The sequence below is a fragment of the Heptranchias perlo genome, chromosome 7 (assembly GCF_035084215.1).
Source record: "Heptranchias perlo isolate sHepPer1 chromosome 7, sHepPer1.hap1, whole genome shotgun sequence".
Classification (NCBI taxonomy): domain Eukaryota; kingdom Metazoa; phylum Chordata; class Chondrichthyes; order Hexanchiformes; family Hexanchidae; genus Heptranchias; species Heptranchias perlo.
Window position 1 is genome coordinate 74,526,410 of NC_090331.1, and position 20,796 is coordinate 74,547,205.

Consider the following 20,796-nt stretch of genomic DNA (forward strand, 5'->3'; position numbering starts at 1 on the left):
GTTAGTTGCCCACCCCTTAACCTGCCTCTGTTAAAACCGGAAGTGGACGTGTTGGAGGTGGGTTAGGGTTGGGGTTCCCATTTTTGAATTTTTAACCCCTTTCCCTGCCCCTGCCTGTCCTGGGGGGTTAAAATTTCCCCTATATTTCTACTGCTGTGAATTGAAAACAATGAAAGGTTTGTGTAGTTCAAAGCAATATTGGCTGCCACTCACAGTACCACAATGAACTTTTGGTGCAAATTCCTGGAAATCTCAATATAACATTTTTTGTCAAAATTGCAGGATGACAACATTGTTAGATTATAGATTGTGAATTGCTGGAGTCACTAAAATTAATCTCATGTTCTGAGGGAAGTTAAAAGATATCAGTCAGGGTTCCTGTTCCAGATCTTTATTTTATCTATACTATGGTCTTTACTGCTCCAAACTTTCCTCTTTTGTTCCAGCTAAACTCCAAATATACCACCCTACACGCTCTTTCTTTTTCCTGCATCCTCAGGGTGTGGAATTAAGATTTCACATATCACATCTAAGCTAACTGGTTCTTCCTCAAAACTGTAAAACTCCTTACCTCCTTCAGTGTTCTCTTATTCCTACAATCGACAGGCTTTGAAAGCCCAAGCTTGTCGTCATCTAATCAATATTATTTCATTTACTTTTTCTTCTTTCCCAGTCTTTGCAGCCTAGGTGATGTGCCACACCTAGGCTTTTCACTCACAAACTGAAGGAATATGCATTAATAAGGCTTGAGTCCAAAATTAGGAGAGGGAGGGAAACAATAGCAAAATGGATCTGTTAGTTTCAGTAATGTATTTTTAAAAATACACCATAAAACTACAAAACTAATGACTGTTGTCTTGTTAGATATTATTGATGCCCAGGAGAGAGACATTGTTTTCTTGATTGATGGCTCCACAAAAGCTGGCTCTTCGTTTCCTTTTGTACGCGAGTTTCTTCAAGGCGTAATTCAACAGCTCGATGTCGGGTTGAACACGAATCGCGTCGCAGTGGTACAGTACAGTGAGAACACAAAAGTCGAATTTCCATTGAACGCCTACTCAAATAAAGATGACACTTTGGCTGCAGTGAGAAATTTGAGACCCAAAGGTGGCAGAGTGCTGAACACTGGGGCCGCATTGAACTACGTCATCAGGAATGTCTTCACTAAGGCTGCTGGAAGTAGGCGAGATGCTCATGTGCCACAGCTATTGGTGCTTCTCATTTCTGGAAAGTCAAGAGATGATGTTAAGGAGGCAGCAGCAGCATTAAAAAGAGCCGCAATCGTGACATTTGTTATCGGGGCCATGGATGCAGATGGTAAAGAACTACAAGAGATTGCATACTCATCCAATTTGCTGTTTGCCGTCCAAGACTTCCAGTCTCTGCCAGATATCCAGGATCAGCTGCTACAACCCCTGAAGACACTGTTGGTTGAAGTTATTAAAATGCCATCCAGTGTCACTGAAGGTATTTGTGTTTGAATAATTCTCAGTTTGTATCCTTGAGTTTCAACGTTAAACACATGAAGTAATTTATAGAGCTCCGATGACTCAGTAGATAAGTGCACTGCCTAATGTAGACTAAAACATACAGACCAGGAAGGCTGCAGGTTGAAAATGATCTCAGTCAGGGCAGCAGCAGGGCCTAGAATAGCCCTCAGCTAAGGAAGGATAAAAATCATGAGCGTTCCCATTGTTGTCCGTAACCTCTTGATGGAAAGTGCACCTTTGTGCCACCTGGTGAGAACAGGATTAGGCTCGGTTGGGATGCCTTTTCATGGTTAAATAATCTGCCAACAATCACAGTCTGGACTCACACATGAAGAATGGCCACATGAATGAGGTGTTGGAGGCCTGCTGGCACCATGGATGTGTGTCCCACCACGAGTGCCAGTGTGTCAGTCTGGGGCTCACTTCAGTCTCTCATTAAATTCCTTGGACAGTGAGGCATGTCCGAGCCGACACCAATGAGAAATGTGGCCGGCTTCAGTAAGAGTGGGGACCAGCCCTCAGCACTGTGTCCTCAGAAAGTGAAGAAACTGCAGCACTAGTCGAGATAAATACTGAGAGAGAACAGAAAATACTGAGATATACTGAGAATGGAAGAGAATTAAATAGCATGAGAGAAGAGAGAAATATTCAATGGAAGTACTGAGGAGCAAATGGGTAAAAATAATGGGAGGGAAACTCAAAGAAAGTTAAATGCTCAGACAGAGGCAAAATTAAACCAGAGAGAGAGAAAATGAAATATCACAAGAGAGGAAGAGAAATATTGAGGAAAAAAAATGAAAAAGCACAAAGAGAATTAGATACCATGAGAGACACAAAAAGACAAGAGAAAGAGGAGAACAATAAATTAAATAAATAATAGAGAGAAAAATAAATTGGTATTGAGAAACAGAGTGAGGAAGAGCAGAATAGAAATGAAGGAGGGGAGAGAGAGATGTTTTTTGCAATCTTCGATGAGCACATGTGCAAAGGTGTTTATTTTAGCAGTTCTGTGGCCTGGGGAAGAGGGAGAATAGAGAGTAACAGATGCTGTAGGGGAAGAAGGAATCGTGACCCTCTTTTGGGGGAGGGAGAAAAAGGGATGGAGAAAGTTCCTTTTGAGAGGGAATGAAGACAGAGAGAAAACCCTTGAATGGCAGGGAGTGGTTTGTGAGAGACACTATTCCGGGAAAGAGAGAGATAAAAAATGAAAGAAGGAAGAAAAACCCTGTTGCTTCAGCTATCTCTGGGCCTGCTGGGAGCTGATAAGAATTATTATTAGAGCTTGACAGGTCAATGTTATAAAACAGTATGTTTACCATGTCAGGAAATGCACTAGTATTTATAATATTCACTGGATAACCTTGGTGATAATTACTCTTTCTTACTTATTGCAGGCAACAAAAGAGATGTTGTGTTCCTAATTGATGGTTCATCCAACGTAGGAACTTATTTTTATTTAATTCGTGACCTTATTGTTAACTTAATCCCTAACTTTGATGTTGCAACGGACAAAGATCACATTTCAGTGGTACAATACAGTGATGATGCAAGGATTGAATTTCCATTAAATGCTTACTCAAGTAAAGAAAAGGTCTTAGCTGCAATCGGAAGGCTTCGTCTTAAAGGCGGAAGAAGGCTCAAGACTGGAGCAGCGCTGGACTTTGTCAGGAAGAACGTCTTCAGCAGGTCTGGCGGGGGCAGGCAACATTTGGGGTTCTCACAAATTCTGGTGCTCATCACTTCTGGAAAGTCACAGGACGATGTGAGGCGGCCATCGGAGGAACTGAAGCAGGCTGGGGTAGTGCCATTCGTTGTCGGCATCGGGGATGTGGACAAAAGAGAACTGAATCAAATCGCATATTCACCAAAACTGAGTTTTGAAGTCAAAGACTACTGGGGCCTTACAGATCTGGACCTGCGTCTGCTCACCATTTCACAGAATGTAGAGAGTGTCCCAGTACCACCTATTACCAGCTCAGGTAACCAACCACTTTTGAAAATTAGGAACAGTTTTGCTCTATTGGGTAATCGAACAAAAGCTATGAACTGCTCATTATATGATCAGTTTTGGAGGCAAATGTATCAGAGCAAGAGGTTGAACCTTCTTTAATTTGATTAATTGTATTACACAAAAGGAGAGAGTCATACTCCATACAAATTGCCTTCAGAGGCAGCTCTGTCTTTGAAGGGAGCATTGTAATATAACCGAGGCAGCGTACCTGGCTCTGGAGACACAGAACACTACCTCCTGAGGTAGTTTCCATTCCCGCCTCCAGGAGCAAAGTGGAAAGTGTAATTGGTTGCAGCCATTTTATTCTGACTGTGAGTGAGCTGAGCTCTCTGTAGAAGCCAGCAATGCAGTTTCATCTCGCTGGCCAAATCGTAACTATACAACAGTTGCACATGCACTGATATTCCAGTGTTGTTGATGACGTTCTAAATCTCTCCTCCCTCCCCACAGTATAAATGGAACAAATTCAGAACATGGGCAGTGTTACCATATTGCAGAAATGGGGAAATATTTTTCAGTAAAGATTCTCTTCTGCTTATGTGTTGCATTGGCATCAGTGATCAGTGGCAGAGGAAAGGTTGCAGCAAGAAAACAATAATAAAACTTGAACTAGAACACTCATTAACAGGAGAAAAAAATAATAACACTTACATAGAATTTACAGTACAATAACAGGCCATTTGGCCCAACAGGTCAATGCTGGTGTTTATCCTCCACACAAGCCTCTTCCCATCTTACTTCATCTCACCTTATCAACATGTCCTTCTGTTCCCTTCTTCCTCATTTACTTATCTAGCTTCCCCTTAAATGCATCTGTGCCATTCACCTCTATGTGGTAGCGCATTCCACATTCTAACCACTCTCTGAGTAAAGAAGATTCTCCTGAATTCTTTATTGGATTTATTAGTATCTATATTTATGGAACATAGGCAACTCAACCCCTCGAGCCTGTTCCGCCATTCAGGGAGATCATGGCTGATCTGTATCCTAATTCTATTCAACCGCATTGACTCCACATCCCCTAATACTCTTGGCTAGCAAAAATCCAACGATCTCAGATTTAAAATTATTAATTGAGCTAGCATCTATTGCTTTTTGTGGGAGAGAGTTCCACACATCTACCACCCTTTTTGTGAAGAAGTGTTTCCTAACTTCTCTCCTCAATGGCCTGACTCTGATTTTAAGGTTATGTCCCCTTGTCCTAGACTTCCCCACCAGCGGAAAAAGTTTCTCTCTATCTATCCTATCAATTCCTTTCAAAATTCTAAGAACCTCAATCAAATCATCCCGTAACCATTTATATTCCAGGGAATACAAGCCTAGTTTATGTAATATCTCCTCATAATTTAACCTTTGGAGCCCTGGTAACATTCTGGTGAAACTGCGCTGCACTCCTTCCAAGGCCAATATTTCGTTTCTAAGGTTCAGTGCCCAGAACTGTACACAGTTCTCCAGATGTGGTCTAACCATGGCTTTGTACAGCTGTAGCAAAACTTCCTCCCCTTTATATTCTAGCCCTCTAGATATAAAGGCTAACGTTCCATTAGCCTTTTTGATTATTTTTGTACCTGACCACTACATTTTAGTGATCTGTGTTTTGGACTCCCCCACAAGTGGAAACATCTTTTCTCCGTATACCCTATCAAATCCCTTCATAATTTTAAAGACCTCTATTAGGTCACCTCTCAGTCTTCTGTTTTCTAGAGAAAAGAGCTCCAGCCTGTTTAGTTTTTCCTGACAGTTGTTCCCTCTCAGTGCTGGTATCATCCTTGTAAATCTTCTTTGCACTTTATCCAGTGCTTTAATATCCTTTTTGCAATATGATGACCAGGACTGTTCGCAGTACTCTAAGTGTGGTCCAACCAAGGTTCTATTTCAGGTTAACATAACTTCGCTGCTTTTGAATTCGATTCCTCTAGAAATGAACCCCAGTGCTTTGTTTGCACTTTTTATGGCTTTATTAACCTGCGTTGCTACTTTTAATGATTTGTCAATCTGTACCCCTAGATCCTTTGCGCCCCTACCCATTTGGACTCTTATTTTCCAAGCATTCTTGTGGCCTCTTCATTCTTCCTACCAAAATGCATCACCTCACACTTACCTATACAGATATCATTTTCCATTTACATGCCCATTCTGCAAGTTAGTTAATGTCTTCTTGTATCTTGATGCGGTCTTTCTCAGTATTAGTTATACCGGCCCAATTTGGCGTCATCCGCAAATTTTGAAAATGTACTTCCGATTCTGGAGTCCAAATCATTGATGTAAATGGTGAACAACAGTGGTTCCAGCACCAATCTTTGTGGAACACCAGTTCCTACCTTCTGCCAGTCTGAGGAACGACCTTTGACCCCTACTCTCTGTTTTCTGTTTGTAGCCAGTTTGCTATCCATTCTGCTACTTGTCCCTGACTCCAGATGCTCTGACCTTAGTCATGAGTCTATTATGCGGTACCTTATCGAAGGCCTTTTGAAAGCGCATGTATATCGCATCTACTGCATTAACCTTGTTTACACTTTCTGTTACTTCTTTTCATGGCTGTTCTGTCCTCTTGGGATTCAATGCTATTGATATACTGAGTTTCACTCTCTCATACAAACCTCTTTGGTGTGATTACCAAAGTCTTGTAGCACATACCGCCCATCATTTATTTTATTTGCATATTATAAAATATCTCATCTGTCACTTCTCAAAAGGCTCACTGGGTGAAGGCATTGCATAGTGTGGTGCTGAGTCATACAGGCCACAGTGGTTTCGGTATGAATCACTGGTCTGTGTTGAGTTAGTTAATCACAATTAAGACAGAGGTGTGGATGCTACAATCACTTCAGTGCCCTTCAACCACAGAGGGAGCCAGGGTTTCTGCTCCTGATCAGTATTTGATAACTTCTTGAAAATTGAATGCATGTGGATATCAGGTGAGGATGGGGTTAGGCTCAGATCCGATGCCTGCCATAGTGAAATAGCCCATGGACACAAGGAGTGGCCACTTGGGTGCGATACCTGTGGAGCACAGATAACTATGGAACTGCAACCTAGCATGAATCACTGCCTGCAGGACTAGAGGAGAGAAAAGAGGAAAAAGAACTGGCTTCTCCAGCACTCACTATATGTGGTCCAATTTGTTTTGCCATCATTCCGCAAAAAGCTTTAAAGGGTGATTACTTTCACTTGTTACAGGTGTTGATAGAAGAGATGTTGTTTTCCTCATCGATGGATCTGCCAAAATTGGAAAAGGATTTCCAACAGTTCGTCAGTTTATGGCTAAAATGGTTGAAAATTTTGATGTTGGAAAGGAGAAAGTTCAATTTGGTGTGGTACAGTTCAGTGAGAATCCGAGAACTGAATTCTTTCTAAATACTCACTCAACCAAGAAAAATGTCCTGGCTGCAATCAAGAAACTCAAACTGAAGCGTGGCAAAAAAATCAAAATTGGCCAGGCACTGGACCACGTCATAAGGAATGTGTTCACCAGTTCTGCAGGAAGTAGGATGGAGGATGCCATTCCACAGATTCTGCTGCTTCTCACTGCTGGGAAGTCAAACGATGATATTTCACAGCAGGCAGATAAATTAAGAAAACTGGGAATCGTGCTGTTTGGGATTGGCCTGAAGGCGGCTGATCGAACAGTACTAGAGCCAATGGCATACTCCACCAGCTTGGCTTTTCCTGTCAAGAGCTTCCGGGCTTTGCTCGACATTCAGGATCGACTCCAGCAGATAATGAAAACGGTGGCGGTTGAAGTTGTTGAAACAGCTGTTGAAGGTATTTGTGCACCATTTTTTTTACAATGTGGAATTATGTAATTGGGCAAAAGGCAAAATAATGGAAAAAATATTTGTGTTAGCTCGCCTGGTGCCTGAGATGTTTTGCTTACTGTCCAGTGATGAACTGAGCCATGCAGACCATGAATGCCCAACTTCTATCTATGATCTCAGCTAGATTGTCACAATTGGCTTTGGAGTCTGGGGACTTGGCAGATGGAACAAAATTAACCAGGGTTCCCACCTGATTGCTATCCAGTAACCAGTGGTTAAAATATAATTACAAAAGAGTTCCTTACCCCCTCTCACTCATACACCTTGACTCTGATCTGGTAACATTTCATTCCACCAAAAGCTTTTGATCTTTCCCTGCAATCTTTAGGACTTGGTCACAATGTGTAGTTTATTATATTAATTTATATATGCCCAGATTTAATATGTACTCAATTAAATATTAAAATTACTTGCTCTCTAAAAACAAAGTTAAAAGTAAAAGGTTAGGGAAATGAATGTGGTTAAAAGAGGCCTTTCTTGTACCAGGACTGAAACCTCAGCCAAATTACAATCCTATGTACACAACACCCAGATGGAAATACTGAACATAAAACAGCACATAGAATTACATAGAATGTACAGCACAGAAACCTGCACTCGAGCAAAAGCAAAAAGTCACGGTGTGAGAAGTGTTTCTATCTCACAGAATCAACAGCCAATGCAAAAGGGCATTTGGAAATCTGTTGTCAACATTATGAACCTGTGTTATAAGCAGCCAATCAGACCAGACCACCCCAGCCCAGTTGAACACCTACAGTTGTTGTGTGGACTGTGAGTGAGGATGGAGATTGCTGTTGGCATTGATGTAGCCAATGGTAAAACAATCTAGAAACACTGCCTGCCTTGGCTCACAAATGAAGAAAAGCCACTTTGGCAAAGGACTAGAAGGCAGTTGGTGCCCTGAGAGACATATTCCAGTACTAGTCAGCATTTTTGGGAGGGGAGGGGAGAAATACATAAAAATGCATATATTTCCTTTGCATAGGCTTCTGTTTTAAGTGTTCTTCTTTCCTAAGATCCCCAAAACTTTCCCCGTTGGCATCTACGGAAAACGGACTGGCTACTATGGCGGAGCTGTATCAATATGAAATTTTATTTTCAGTTTTCATCCAGCTCAGCTCTGAACTTGAGAGAGTCCTTGGCTCTTCTTCCAACACTCCCAGTGCATTCTGCCTCAGGTTGGAGTGCTATACCACCCGATAGTGGGTGCAGGATAAGTAGAATGACCAGAAGTGTGAAATTGCTATTTGTGGAAGTGTCAAACGTGACATGTAGTTAAGTTTTAGTTTTAGGGTAAGGCTCACAGTTTTACCCTAAAGAGGGCTGTCAGCACTCCCTGGACTATTTCTTCAAGATAGTAGGCAAGAAAAATCATCCTTTTTTGCGCTCCCAGTATTCTCTCTTCATCTCCTCACTTACATAAGAACATAAGAAATAGGAGCAGGAGTAGGCCATACGGCCCCGCGAGCCTGCTCCACCATTCAATCAGATCATGGCTGATCTTCGACCTCAACTCCATGGCAAAGGTAACCTGGATGATGGGTTCATAGAATGCTTTCGGGACAGTTTCTTAGAGCAGCACATGTGAGACCCAACCAGAAAGCAGGCTATTCTAGATCTGTAATGATGTGTAATTAGGTAGGATTAATTAATGACCTCATTGTAAAGGAGCCTCTAGGTAGCAGTGATCATAATATGATTGAATTTCGCATTCAGTTTGAGGGAGAGAAGAGTAAGTCTAAGACTAGTGTTTTAAACTTAAATAAGGACAATTATGAGGGCATGAAGACAGAGCTGGCTAAAGTGGACTGGGAACTTAGGTTAAGGCATATGTCAGTAGAGATGCAGTGGCAGACATTTAATGAGATATTTCATAACACTCAGCAAAGATACATTCCAGTGAGAAACAAAGACTGTAGGGGAAGGACATACCATCCGTGGCTAACTAAGGAAGTTAAAGACAGTATCAAATTGAAAGAAAAAGCATACAATTCTGCGAAGATTAGTGGCCGGTCAGAAGATTGGACAGAATATAAAAAACAGCAAAAACTAAAAGAATAATAAGAAGGGAGAAATTAAAGTACGAGAGAAAGCTAGCTAGAAATATAAAAACAGATAGTAAGAATTTCTACAGGTATTTAAAAAGGAAAACAGTAAGTAAAGTGAGCGTTGGTCCTCTAGAGAGTGAGTCTGGGGAATTAATAATGGAGAACAGGGAAATGGCGGATGAATTAAAGAGATATTTTCCATCCGTCTTCACTGTAGAGGGTACAAATAACATGCCAGAAATAATTGTGTATCAAGAGGTGAAAGGGAGGGAGGAATTTAAAATATTAATAGTCACCAGGGAAAGGGTTTCGAAAAAATATTAGAACAGAAGTTGACAAGTCCCCAGGTCCTGACGGACTTCATCCTCGGGTCTTAAAAGAAGTGGCTGAAGAGATAGTAGATGCATTGGTATTAATTTTCCAAAATTTCCCTAGATTCTGGAAGGGTCCCAACAGATTGGAAAATAGCGAATGTAACTCCTCTATTCAAGAAAGGAGGGAGACAGAAAGCAGGAAACTACAGGCCAGTTAACTTAACATCTGTCATAGGGAAAATGCTAGAATCTATTATCAAGGAGGTTATAGCAGGGCACTTAGAAAATCTCAATGCAATCAGGCAGAGTCAACACGGCTTTGTGAAAGGGAAATCGTGTTTGACTTATTTATGAGACTTCTTTGAGGAAGTAACAAGCAACGTGGATAAAGGGGATCCTGTGGATGTGGTGTACTTGGATTTCCAGAAGGCTTTTGACAAGGTGCCACATCAAAGGCTACTACATAAAATAAGAGCTCATGGTGTCGGGGGGTAACATATTAGCATGGATAAAGGATTGGTTAGCTAACAGGAAACAGAGAGTAGGCATAAATGGGTCACTTTCAGGTTGGCAAGATGTAACGAGTGGAGAGCCACAGGGATCAGTGCTGGGGCCTCAACTGTTTACAATCTGCATCAATGACTTGAATGAAGGGACTGAATGTACGGTTGCTAAATTTGCTGATGACACAAAGGTAGGTAGGAAAGTAAGTTGTGAAGAGGACATAAGGAGTCTGCAAAGGGATATAGATAGGTTAAGTGAGTGGGCAAAAATTTGGCAGATGGAGTATAATGTGGGAAAATGTGAACTTGTCCACTTTGGCAGGAGGAATAGAAAAGCAGTATATTATTTAAATGGAGAGAGATTGTAGAACTCTGAGGTACAGAGGGATCTGGGTGTCCTAGTACATGAATCACAAAAAGTTAGTATGCAGGTACAGCAAGTGATTAGGAAGGCAAATGGAATGTTGTCATTTATTGCAAGGGGAATGGAATATAAAAGTAGAGATGTTTTGCTACAGTTGTACAGAGCATTGGTGAGACCACATCTCGAATACTGTGTGCAGTTTTGGTCTCCTTATTTAAGAAAGGACATAATTGCTTCGGAGGCGGTTCAGAGAAGGTTCACTTGACTGATTCCTGGGATGAGATGGTTATCTTATGAGGAAAGGTTGGACAAGTTGGGCCTGTATACATTGGAGTTTAGAAGAATGAGAGGTGATCTTATTCAAACACATAAGATCCTGAGGGGAGCAGAAGAGGTAGATGCTAAAAGGATGTTTCCCCTTGTGGGAGAGACTAGATCTAGGGGCCACAGTTTAAAAATAAGGGATCTCCCATTTAAGATGGAGATAAGGAGAATTTTTTTCTCTCAGAGGTTCGTGAGTCTGTGGAACTCCCTTCCCCAGAGAGCGGTGGAGGCAGGGTCATTGAATATTTTTAAGGCTTAGTTAGATAGATTCCTGATTAACAAGGGAGTCAAAGGTGAGAGTAGGTAGACGGGAAAGTAGGGTTGAGGTCACAATCAGATCAGCCATGATCTTATCAAATGGCAGAGCAGCCTCGAGGGGCCGAATGGCCTACTCCTGCTCTTAATTCGTATGTTCGTATGACCTGCAGTCTATTTCTAGCACTTTCTGTTTTTCTTTCAGATTTTTAACATTTGTAGTTTTTTTTGTCTTCTTTTAATTTGTACTCAAATCTCCAACCCCCCGTTCTCCCCCACCCCCCCAACATATTGGGAAACATGTGAGCTGAACTCTAGCTGGGCAGTAAAGTTTCTTCAAATATAGGCCTCAGCACTGATAATTAGTACCTTATAAGTGACCCAATTCTTTTTCTTTCTTCCACAGACCACTAAATAACTCGCCAGATGGCTGTGCCTCCAAACTCCTCTCCATATCTCTAGACGTACAAAGTGATCAGTGAGAAAGGAATTGGTTCCCAACTCAAACAGGAAGTCAACCAACAGGATTATATTTTTTTAGCCACCACTTTGATAAGAATTTCCTGTCTCCTAGTGATCACCGCAGTTATCAGTGTAAAACTATCTATATTCCCAGCTTATTTTATAAAACTGTCTACAGTTAATGGAAATACTGGTGGGCATTACTTATGTAGCATGAGATCAAATGGCTTCAATATGAATACAATGTAAGGACCTCATACACTGTGTTACACATAACCCCATTCTATTTGGTTAGGCGCATTGCTATAGGAGTTTATGTGTACCAGTTAATGAACTCTACTGTTGATTGCAACTTATATTTCACCGTTTGTATTTAAGTAGTGGGTGTCACCAACAGGACCTTATTAAAACATATATAAATTACAAAGATATGTGTTTTACTTCTGTTGCATTTTACAAATGAAATATTTTTGCTTGAACCATGAATGCTGGTATTGCTTTGAAGGAATTGGCTTACTGGAAGCCTGAGGTTAACAGTGTCAAAGAGCAGAGTTGAAATAAATACTGTAATTTTGTCAGATCCTGTTCCTGGCATTGAATCCAGCCTAGAATGACAGTATATACATCTCCTCCCTCTTCCTGCCTGTAAGGTTTCAATGGCCAATTGAATTCGGGTGGGTTCAGCCTATTACCGGATGAGTGCGTGCCCACAGCATGAAACAACCACCAAGTTTGATGTTAATTGGAAGTAAACAGTCAGTCTCCTCTGAGAGAGTCCAAGGGTGACTGGCATGAGAAATGGAAATGTCACATTTGTGCAATGGCAGGTGATCATCTGAATTTGGGGCCAGGTGTTTTGCCAGGGCAGAACAGAGGAATCTTCACTCTGCAGCTGGCTTTGTTACACCTCAATGGGAATGCTTGATGCTGATACTGAATGCCTGAAATGAGAAAGCATTCCTTTCCCTAGAGTTAACATCCTTTGACAAAATGAGTGCACTCTTCCCCGCACCACCCCACCACCCCCACCCTCTCTGAGAAACAAAGCGCAGAATTGAAATTAATTATTGAAACGTCCGGGAGTTATTTGCCATGTTAGTGATTCTGCCTGTTAAATCTTGTAGTCAGTGTATTCTTACGCAGTTTCCTCAATTAGGTCATAAGCACTCACTGTTTAAAACTAAAACAGCTGAAATAAAAACAAAATGAAAAGTAATCAAAATCTTTTGGCGCTATGTCATTGTTCAGCTTTTGAGCGCAAGCATTTTTAAACTTAATTCCTTTCCATTCCCACCTTGACTCTGTGTTCCACTCACCACCCTTGCTGATTAGGCGTACGCAGGCGAGTAACATATCCACAGGCTCCCACCAATCCCGGTCTGAAACCATAGCAATTAAACGAGTGGCTAGTCAAACTTTCTTATCAGATTTTCTTTACTTCTGTGTGGGGAGATGCCTGTCCTCCGATCCGTACCTCCCTGTAGTAACACAGCTGAGATTGAGCTCTGTGTTTGTGTGTGAGTGTGGAGGGTTCTGCCACATTGCATCATACTGGAGCTCCACTGCCCCTGTTGCACCAACCACTGCTCAGGACAGCCAGGGTTTTCCTGACTAAAATTTTTGAAACAGCTAAAAAGGTGCGATGAATCCTCACCCTCTCCACTTTACCCTTCTCCCAGTTTTAGGTGTTTGCTGTAGCTCAGTTGGTAGCACTCTCGCCGCTGAGTCAGGAAGTTGTGGGTTCAAGTCTCACTACAGAGACTTGAGCACATAATCTAGGCTGACACTCCAGTGCAGTACTGAGGGAGTGCTGCACCATTGGAGGTGTCGTCTTTCGGATGAAATGTTAAACTGAGGCCCTGTGTTCCCGCTCAGTTGGATGTTAAAGATCCCTTAGTGCTATTCGAAGAAGAGCAAGGAGTCCTCCCCGGTATCTCACTCAACCAACACCTAAAAACCGACTGCCTGGTCCTTATCACATTGTTGTTTGTGGGGCCTTGCTGTGTGCAAATTAGTTGCTGCGTTTCCTACATTACAACAGTGTCTACATTTCAAAAAGTACTTCATTGGCTGTAAAGTGATTTGGGACAACCTGAAGTCATGAAAGGCACTATATAAATGCAAATCTTTACAGTCTTTTTAGTTTATTGATGCTCACCCTGTCTATCAGGTTCCATGGAAATGGACCAATTTGATAATACCCGACTTGTCCAAACAATCAGGAAGGGAATGTCACTGTTCCTTGGAAGGTGAGGCCATTGGAGAGTATCTGTAATGGTGGCTATTTCTGCTGCGTGTTGGTGAGGGCATGGATTTTGAGCCTGAGTGATAGAGAAACTGATGATAAAAAGCAGAAGGAATATGTGAATGAAAGGGACTGGGAGATGGGGACAAATCTTCACTTGGAAGTAACTGCAAATAGTTCAAACGAATAAGCCCGGTGCTGCAATTAAACCCTGTCTGATTCAAAATATCACAAATTCCTGTTTACCGTTATTTTGAAATGGCAGAGAATGTTAGTTAATCACAATTACCCTGGTTAAATACATTCTGGAGTGAGTCTGAGCATGAACAGCAGTCTGCGTACTTTGCCTGATTAAGTCCAAGCAGCTCTATTCTGTGTCCCGACCGTCACTCGCACCACTTGCACCGAGATACCCCATCACCCTGCCTCCATACGAAATATCTGATTTTTAAATGAGGTTCTGATAATGAGACTCCCTGTTTAAATCTATAACCACAAACAAAGGAGTGACTGATTGGAGAAATGATGTATCACAGATTATTATAGAACTTAAAAATTTAAATGAGATAAATATGTAGAAAACATTAATGAACATTAATGAAAGTCAAGATCACATTAAAATAAAAACATATTATGCTCTAATATTCAAATAAGAAATAGGAGCAGGAGTAGGCCATACGGCCCCTCGAGCCTGCTCCGCCATTTAATAAGATCATGGCTGATCTTCGACCTCAACTCCACTTTCCCACCCGATCCCCATATCTCTTGATTCCCTTAGAGTCCAAAAATCTAACGATCTTTGGCCGTTGTCATTTCTGAGACATGTATGCAACATCACAAACGCCACAAAGATTTAGAGATCTAAAGTCCTCGGCCCTTCTGGCTTAATCCGCCTACAGCTTCATCGGGAGTGCAATGGAAGGGCTCAAAATTAGACCAGGACCCAGCCTAATGTTGAAGATCCCGTGGGGCTTGTAAGGGGCAGACCCTCTGCCTACTTCTAACAGGCCACACTGTCAGAGGGAATGGGGCCTCCCTATGTTAAGAGTGCCCAGGACCTCGACCCTCAAAGGGAGCAGGTGTATTCTTGGCAGCGAGAGAACAGGCGTCCTGGACGCCAAATGGTAGAATTAGGGATCACCTGGGGTTTAGGCTATGACTCAGATCTGGACTCCTGAAAAGAAGAAAGCTATCGGCAAGGTTTGGTGATCTTCTTATAAAGGGGGCCGCTGGAAGCAGGCCAGTACTGTTCTGGATGGGACTCCAGTACCGCCCAGACCTGACAACAGTTGTCAGATTTCCTGGAGGCTTGGGCAGGGGTACGGGCCAAGAGGCAATACTAGTGGGGCCCATGGTAAGTTAATGAGTTGACCTCCCCTTGACCCATATACTCCATGGGACCAGTAGGCTTGATCCAATGTAATTATCAGGATCGCTAGTCCATAGGATGTCTGGGCCTTATTATATTTGCCCATTAAATGATATAAGGGTTGGTAATGCTGCACATAAGGTGCCATGCCCATTGGGGGAAGGAGGCTGACCCACTATAATGGAAGATCATTTCATTTTCATATTTTGATGGCTTTCCCAGTCCATTATGCACTGGCCGCACACCAAGGTCAGTGGTGGGACTTCTTTCCAACAGTTCTTAGTCGGCTGCCCTTTGAGTGTAGCTTCTTTTTTGACTTAAAAATGGTTGGGGGTGAAGCGGCTATATTAAGTGACCAAACTTTGGAGATTCTGCTGTTGGAGATACTGCAGTGAAAGGTGGCTCAATTTGGAGGAGAGATCCACTACAATAAAGAGAATGGCTAGAGCAGCATGGATGGAGGTAACGAGGCATATAAAGGTAGTTTCACCTGTGGTCCAAACTTCGCAGCTTGTGAGGACGTAACTGTTCTGCCTTAATCAAGTTTGCCAAAGTACATGTGTACACATGTTGCAGGATACGTTGTTTTGCCAAGCTTCTGCATCACCCCTCACTGTAAACTGATGCACCATCGTTGAGACAATGCAGTGAACTGCATCAAATGTTCATCTTTCTAAAGGCATATGCACGGTCATATTCTTACAATGCACTTTGCACTGTTGCCCTTTAAAAGTGTTGACCGTGTCACCCATTAAAGGTGACAAGTAACAAGCATCAAGCAGGAAGAAAGAGACATCAACTTTTACCATTATGGCAGGATTCCCACAGGTGCAGGACATGATTGACTACAGTCATATGGTCATATGTGCTCCTCCAGTGTAACACCAGTCATGAATATAAATTCTAAGAATGTGCTGGTGTCAATCACTGGAACAGAATCATGCATGGTTAATGCTCATTACCCCAATTCCTTTATTTGAAGGGTCAAGAAGACTCCAGGAATGACTTTTTATAGACCAAGGCTCATGATTTGCCAATCCCCAACCTCCACTATGATTCACAAATTCTCTGTGTCTTGTAAATGTCTTTAACATCTTTGATTTCTTCCATTATGCCGAATATCTCATGTTAATATCAATTAACCATCTTCTGTTTTCCACCTAAGCACTTTACAGGTCATTCTGTTTCTTCCCTCCCGTGTGTGTTTTTCCCTCGTCGTTCCTTTTGTTTTGTTCCTTTTTATATACTGTTCATCTGCAATATCCTCTAGTTCTGACAGTTCTGAAATGTTAACCCATCTATTCTTTCCACAGATGCAGCTTGACCTGCTGAATGCTTGCAGCGATTTCTGTTTTTGTTTCAGATTTCTGGCATCTTCAATATTTTGTTTTTTTTTCTTCCTCCAAGATAATTGTTGCCTGGAATGTCCGCCACAACTCTGCTCGGCAAACGGGCTTAGTGATAGAGCAGCCAACAGAAGGAAGGCAGCAAGAAGATAGAGAAGATAAAACCAATCATGAATGAGAGGAATGCCTGCTGAACAAGCTGCTCAGACTGCTGCAGCCATCGGTCAGGATTAAACCTTTCATTTAAAAGTCTTTGCCAACCAATGCATAACAGTCCTCTTGACATATACTCAATCCCCAAGTCGAATAAAGCTTTCCCTCCACTGGGTCCAGCACCAAAGAATGTAAACTCATTTCTCCCCATCAACATAACTTATACCAAATAGAACCATCAGGAATCTTCCTTTTTATTGACCTCTACAGTGTATGGTGCTACTGAGCTCAGCAGTGCTTCCCACTAGTTAAAGTGTATGGGGTGTGTCTTGTACCTCTCAGGTATAGGGTATGCCTCTACCAAGTACATCATGATAATAAGCTGACCTCGCATAAGGTTATAGCTTCTTGGGGCATTGGTAGAGCCAGCATCTGATGTAATCCAATCAAGAAAAGCCACTTGATGAGCTACTGAAGGGCCGTTAGTGCCTGTGAAGCCATATTCCAGCGCCTCCAGGAGAGTAGAGAAGAAAATTAGCAGGGAGTAAAGCAAACGGCTACAATACTTCACCTTGTTGATGGTTACAGGCCAGCAATTCCAGAAAGTGAGAGCCTTATTGTTTAAGAAATGTACTCCAAAAGTGACAGAGGGAAGGGAGGTTATGTAACATAGCAGGGAGAAAAATGGGGAAGGAAAGGAATAAGCACCATTATTTATAATATTTAAATTTCAATAGTAAACACATCTTAGCTAAGATTACAATTTGGGTTTTTTGCTACTCTGTGTACAGTTCTGGGCACTGCACCTTAGAAAGGATATATTGGCCTTGGAAGGAGTGCAGTGCAGATGCATCAGAATATTACCAGGGCTCCAATGGTTAAATTATGGCGAGATTACATAAACTAGGCTTGTATTCCCTGGAATATAGAATGTTAAGAGGTGATTTGATTGAGGTTTTTAGGATTTTGCAAGGAAATGGTAGGGTAGATAGAGAGAAGCTTTCTCTGCTGGTGGGGAAGTTTAGGACAAGGGGACATAACCTTAAAATCAGAGCCAGGCCATTCAGGAAAGAAGTTAGGAAACACTTCTTCGTGCAAAGGGTGGTAGAAGTGTGGAACTCTCTCCCACAAAAAGCATAAACCTTAGCTCAATTAATAATTTTAAATCTGAGATCAATAGACTTTTGCTAGCCAAGGGTATCAAGAGTATACCAAGCAGTCGCACATGCACACCCTCCAGCAAGGTTCACTGGATAGCAATCAAGAGCAGTAACTTTGGCTGTTTTTGTTCTGTTCCTAGAATGGGAAGCACTCAGGTCAATTGTAATACCCAAGCTGCTGTCCTAACTGAGATCAGCAAGCTAAGTATAGGTCCAAGATTGAAAATGGGGCCTTTATAGCACATATTGTTTAGCAGAAAAAGTATTTGGCCACTTCGTGATCAGGGATCATGCCTTTTATAGGTGGAGCAGTAGTGACTTAAATTGAAGCACCAATGTGTCGTACTATGGTTCGTTTAGGGCAATTAGGGCTGGGCAATAAATGGTGGCCTTGCTAACGATGCCCATATCCCGAGAATAAATAAAAAAAAGTGATGATTCCTCGTGTGGTTAATCCACATTCTTGTCTGTGCTGTTAAGTGGGTTCACAAGGCGCTTCCCAATCTGGAATGAGAATTAGGGGGGAAAATAACCCCATCCTCTTCTTATGAACCTTCTAGCAGCTGGCTGTTGGGTGGCTTGGGAGCACATTTCTCAACCACCTACCCCCTTGGTTGTGGAATGGTGGTGCAGGAGAAGCTAGTGGAAGGGAGGCGAGAATAAAATTAAACACTAAATCACATTGTACAAATGTGGAAGGCTGTCGTCGATTTGACAGGGACATTTCCAAGGTTTCCATTAAGAGAATACAGCAGGATATGATTAAAGCCACACTAGTGTTGTGAAAAATGAGGAGGGAGATGAGCCAGAAGCGCTGTGTGTCATTTTTGACAATTTTACAACACCAAGTTATAGTCCAACAAATTTATTTTAAATTTCATAAGCTTTCGGAGGCTTCCTCAGGTGAACGGTATGGAAATGAAATTTTCGAATCCTTCGCATTTGAAAATCACAGAACAATGCCTGGTGATTACTGCCCGTTGCCAAGGCAATCACAGTGAGCAGACAGAGAGGTGTCACCGAAAAGGCCACCGAATATACAAACCCCCAAAAAAAAGAGAGAGAGAAGGAAGACAGTCAATGACCGGTTATATTAAAAACAGATAACATTTGTTCGCTGGTGGGGTTACGTGTAGTGTGCCATGAACCCAAGATCCCGGTTGAGGCCGTCCTCATTGGCCGTCCTCGGTTGAGGACCTGTTGAACCAGGAACACTTCTCACCACGATGGACGTCTCGGCACTCTATACCAGTATCCCCCACGATGACGGCATCGCTGCGACAGCATCAATACTCAACACCAACAACAGCCAATCTCCAGACGCCATCCTACAACTCATCCGTTTCATCCTGGATCACAATGTCTTCACCTTCAATAACCAGTTCTTTACCCAAACACACGGAACAGCCATGGGGACCAAATTCGCACCCCAATACGCCAACATTTTCATGCACAAGTTCGAGCAGGACTTCTTCACTGCACAGGACCTCCAACCAACACTATACACCAGATACATCGACGACATTTTCTTTCTATGGACCCACGGTGAGGAATCACTAAAGAGACTACACGATAACACCAACAAGTTCCATCCCACCATCAAGCTCACCATGGACTACTCCTCAGAATCAGTTTCTTTCTTGGACACACGAATCTCCATCAAAGACGGGCACCTCAGCACCTCACTCTACCGCAAGCCCACGGACAACCTCACGATGCTCCACTTTTCCACTTTCCACCCTAACCACGTCAAAGAGGCCATCCCCTATGGACAGGCACTGCGAATACACAGGGTCTGCTCAGACGAGGAGGAACGCGATGGACACCTACAGACGCTGAAAGACGCCCTAGTAAGAACAGGATATGATGCTCGACTCATCGATCGACAGTTCCGACGGGCCACAGCGAAAAATCGCGTAGACCTCCTCAGAAGACAAACACGGGACGCAACCAACAGAGTACCCTTCGTCGTCCAGTACTTCCCCGGAGCGGAGAAACTACGCCATGTTCTCCGCAGCCTTCAACATGTCATCAATGATGACGAACACCTCGCTATGGCCATCCCCACACCTCCACTACTCGCCTTTAAACAGCCACCCAACCTTAAACAAACCATCGTTCGCAGCAAATTACCCAGCTTTCAGGAGAACAGCGTCCACGACACCACACAACCCTGCCACGGTAACCTCTGCAAGACATGCCAGATCATCGACACAGATACCACCATCACACGAGAGGACACCACCCACCAGGTGCACGGTTCATACTCCTGTGACTCGGCCAACGTTGTCTACCTCATACGTTGCAGGAAAGGATGCCCCAGAGCATGGTACATTGGCGAGACCATGCAGACGCTGCGACAACGGATGAACGGACACCGCGCAACAATCGCCAAACAGGAGGGTTCTCTCCCTGTCGGGGAACACTTCAGCAGTCATGGACATTCAGCCACCGACCTTCGGGTAAGCATACTCCAAGGCGGCCTTCGAGACACACGACAACGCAAAATCGTCGAGCAGAAATTGATAGCCAAGTTCCGCACCCATGAGGACGGCCTCAACCGGGATCTTGGGTTCATGGCACACTACACGTAACCCCACCAGCGAACAAATGTTATCTGTTTTTAATATAACGGGTCATTGACTGTCTTCCTTCTCTCTCTCTCTCTTTTTTTTTGGGGGTTTGTATATTCGGTGGCCTTTTAGGTGACACCTCTCTGTCTGCTCACTGTGATTGCCTTGGCAACGGGCAGTAATCACCAGGCATTGTTCTGTGATTTTCAAATGTGAAGGATTCGAAAATTTCATTTCCACACCATTCACCTGAGGAAGGAGGAAGCCTCCAAAAGCTTGTGAAATTTAAAATAAATTTGTTGGACCACAACTTGGTGTTGTAAAATTGTTTACAATTGTCAACCCCAGTCCATCACCGGCA

General features: G+C 42.8%; 1 protein-coding gene across 1 annotated transcript in view; it reads left to right on the plus strand.

Annotated features, from left to right (window-relative positions):
- Window positions 1–20,796, plus strand: part of LOC137324045 (uncharacterized) — a 238,230-nt gene that overhangs the window by 45,504 nt on the left and 171,930 nt on the right. Inside the window, exons 8-10 of the mRNA XM_067988215.1 lie at window positions 865–1,467; window positions 2,885–3,469; window positions 6,682–7,266. Of these exons, the coding sequence (XP_067844316.1) occupies window positions 865–1,467; window positions 2,885–3,469; window positions 6,682–7,266 (1,773 nt within the window). The remainder of the gene's footprint in view (window positions 1–864; window positions 1,468–2,884; window positions 3,470–6,681; window positions 7,267–20,796) is intronic.